The sequence below is a fragment of the Poecilia formosa genome, unplaced genomic scaffold, assembly GCF_000485575.1.
Source record: "Poecilia formosa unplaced genomic scaffold, Poecilia_formosa-5.1.2 Scaffold367, whole genome shotgun sequence".
In the NCBI taxonomy this organism is placed as follows: Eukaryota; Metazoa; Chordata; class Actinopteri; order Cyprinodontiformes; family Poeciliidae; genus Poecilia; species Poecilia formosa.
In genome coordinates this window covers 48,872-52,301 of record NW_006800306.1, presented here as the reverse complement: position 1 = coordinate 52,301, position 3,430 = coordinate 48,872, and the positions used below count along the sequence as shown (strand labels likewise).

Here is a 3,430-nt window from a genome sequence, read left to right as displayed (position 1 = left end):
CCAGAACGGCCAGCACCGAAGTGAGCACAAAGGATGCAGGCTGATCTCCGGCCTGCAGGCGGCGCTGCAGAAGCTCCACCGCAGTGCAAGCGCTGTAGTTTAGGAAGACCAGCAGGTGCGGCAGACAGGTGCGCAACGCTTTGCTGCTGGAGCCGCGTGTGCGACACAGGGAGACATAAAGAATGCTGCTGTAGGAGAAAAGAACGAAGGCGACGGGCAGCAGGACAGTAGCAACAGAGATGAACAGGGCGAAAACTTCGCTCAGCAGCGCCGCGTTTCCGCCGCAGCTGAGTCTGTTTAAACTGTAAAGGTCACAGTAGAGCCTATTGATATGAGAGCGGCAGAGCGGCTGACACACGGCTAAAAGCACGATGATCAAAACCACAGCGGCGGGCAGCAGCCAACAGAACAGGAGCACAGCTTTCACTGTCCGGGGCGACACCAGCGCGGCGTAGCGCATCGGGCGGCAGATCGCGACGTAGCGGTCGAAGGCCATGGCTGTCAGCAACATGAAGGCCGAGCCGCCCACTGTGTAAAGAACCCACATCTGACAAGCACACGCTGACAGTGTGACCAGAACAGAGCCGCTCTCCCACAGCAGCTCCCACAGCAGCCGCGGGTAGATCGCGCTGCCGCCCAGCAGCGAGTTCAGCAGCAGCGCGGCTACGAACACGTACATGGGTTTATGGAGGCTGTGGCGCGTGCAGATCACTACCAGCACGAGGCCGTCGCTGCACAGCGCGAACACATAAGCCATGAGGAAGAGGAAGAAGAAGAGCAGCCGGTGATCAGACAGCTGCTGCAGGCCGTCGAGCGTCAGCGACGTCTGCGCGACGAACAGCGAGACGTTCAAAGCCGCCAAGGACATTAGAAGATCAGAAAGGAAACAGAAAAACTAGATGGAGAACAGATGAACCTCACCGCAGCTGTAGACCAAACTCATATTTGAGCAACAATATCTGATCATCTGAAAAAGAAACATTCAATTATTAAAGTTATTGTGATTTATAAACATGAAACCATCAGTGTTTGAATCTTCAGCGAGTTAATCGTCACGTCAAAGTCAGAACACATAACATGATCACAGTCAGAACCTGAAGAACTTCTGGTCCGAAGAGCTACGAGTTACTTTATGGGTCTCTGCTCTCTGTGGAGCTAATTAGTGACTGAACATCTTCATCACCTGAGAGAATGAAACAAATGTCAAATCAAATGAACTTTTTATGAAAGTCTATGTGCAAGAATGAAGCACTGAAAATGGGAATTAAACAAACTACATGGAAAGCATGTAGTTTGAAGAACTATGCTAGATTAGATTAGATTAGATTAGATTTAGCCATTTCAGTACCTATAATTCAAAATGAAGAGGCCACCACTGAGATGGGTTTAGGTAAAATATTGCAGAACTACATAAATTTACACAAAAATGTCAAAATTAGCAAAAAAATAAAAAATAAAAAATAAAGATAACGCTCTTAAGAATCAATTTAGACAATTTATCATCAAAAAAACAAACAAACAAAAAATTCTTGATTTGGGGTCAGTTACACTTTAAAACTTTCTCCAAGATTCCACTAAATCTGTATGGAAACTATGGTGTTGATGTTTTTAACAGGAAAAGGGGCCACTAAACCATATTCACCAACCTTGGTGATGCCTGGTTTGGACCATAATCATTCTGGTTTTACACTCATGAAGATATGAATCTTCTTAGTAGCAGCAGAAAACTACAGCTGATTTTAATAGCAGCAGCAACAGGATTTCCAAAGGTTGTGCAGGTTGAGGATCTCTAAAACCACCTTAATTACTCCACATACCTTTTGACCTTAAAGCTGCAGCATGTAACTTTTATAAAAAATATGTTTTCTACATATTTGTTAAAACTGTCACTGTTGTGACAGTGAAATATGATACAGATAATCTATGAAAAGATCAATTGCGTCTCGCTGAGCTACTGTTGTCTGAACAAATGCGTTGTTCCAAAGAACAACCAATCAGAGCCAGGAGGAGGATCTTAGCGCTGTCAACCAACCTCATGAACAAGCTGCTAAATGTACTAACAACTTAGTGTTTCAGAAAAACTAGCCTAGCATTCATGATAGGCTCTCATATCAAGTAGAAGCTGTAATGTTGTGCATGAAAGGGTGATATTTGTTAAAATGTACATGCTGCAGCTTCTTTTCAAGGATTGAAGGATTCATTCTTGCACAAGTTGTCCTTCATTTTGTTTGGATGACATCTTTGAGGTGAGCAGCTCTACTGAACAGTAAATGTCCCACCCAAGTCAGGCTTTTCAGCGTCTAGTGACACATAGCCTGATCATAAGCCCAGCAAAACACCCATGTGGGTTATTGGTCTTACACTTTTTGGGCCAAGGCATTTCTGCAGAGATATATTTCAAATAAGCTCCAGTTAGTGTAAGATTTACTGCTTTCTCAGGCTGTAAAAGCTTTGCAGGAGTTTTTAGGAAAGGGTAATTTTACAACCTTTTTCTCCACATGGCAGCATCATTTCCACAGCTGCTCAAGGAAACGACAGTGTTGATTGGACCCAGAAATGTGTCCAGGCATTTTGTAATGTTAAAGCCTGTTTGGCTCACACTTCACCATCGGTGCAGATCTTATTTCCACCTTTTGGTGCAGTAAGCTGAGGAGCTCCATCAACACAGGTTTCTGTCAATCCAAATGACTGTTTCTGTCTCGTTTAAGGTTGAAATCGAACACAAATAATACAAACGTAAAACAAAAACGAGACAAAGCATAAGTAATAGTCAAGAATCAGAAAGTAAAGTTTAGTTGTGTTTTGTGTTTAGATCCTCAGAGGAACATTAATGGAAAAAACTCAAGAGTCAAACAACAACAATGATGCAACGGCGTCCATGTTGTCCTGAGAGGACGGATTAACGAGCTGCTGGTCCTAACAGAGACATTAACGAGCGGCTCTCAGGTGAGCTCATTAAGGCCGACACAAACTGACCAGCTGCTGTCCCTCAACACACACTGATGCTTTTAATGAGACTGAATCAACAAGGTTATTAAAATAAACTGATCTGTTTATACCAGATTTGCTCATTGATAGCTTGTGTTCATGATCTGAATTCTTAAACGTTGATCTCTTCTGTCTTATAAAGAAAAAAGCCAGAAATAAACTTTTTAAGACAGTGTTCATCAGCTTTGGAGTTCCTCAGGGACGAGGATGTAACCATTATCTCAGAAGAGAGGGAGACATTTTTCAGAGGCTGATTGAGGCTGAATAGTTGCCATGGAGATTAAAGGACTCTCAAACATGAATGAAGGAATAAGAGCAAATACTCCAGATATGTTTTTGTTGAATCACAATATAACATGATATAGACATTTTACACACTACTGCCCTATAACATTATCTGGATGCAACAGCAGCAGCTAATTTACAGTTTTATTGATATATA

The 3,430-nt window shown here is 42.9% G+C and overlaps 1 protein-coding gene across 1 annotated transcript in view; it reads right to left on the bottom strand.

Moving 5' to 3' along the window:
* The window catches only part of LOC103153923 (olfactory receptor 63-like), a 5,184-nt gene extending 3,910 nt beyond the window's left edge, over positions 1 to 1,274 (bottom strand). The window contains exon 1 of the mRNA XM_007575015.2: positions 17 to 1,274. Coding sequence (XP_007575077.1) covers positions 17 to 868 — 852 coding nt within the window. The 5' untranslated portion in view covers positions 869 to 1,274. The remainder of the gene's footprint in view (positions 1 to 16) is intronic.
* Between the last annotated feature and the right edge of the window lie 2,156 nt (positions 1,275 to 3,430).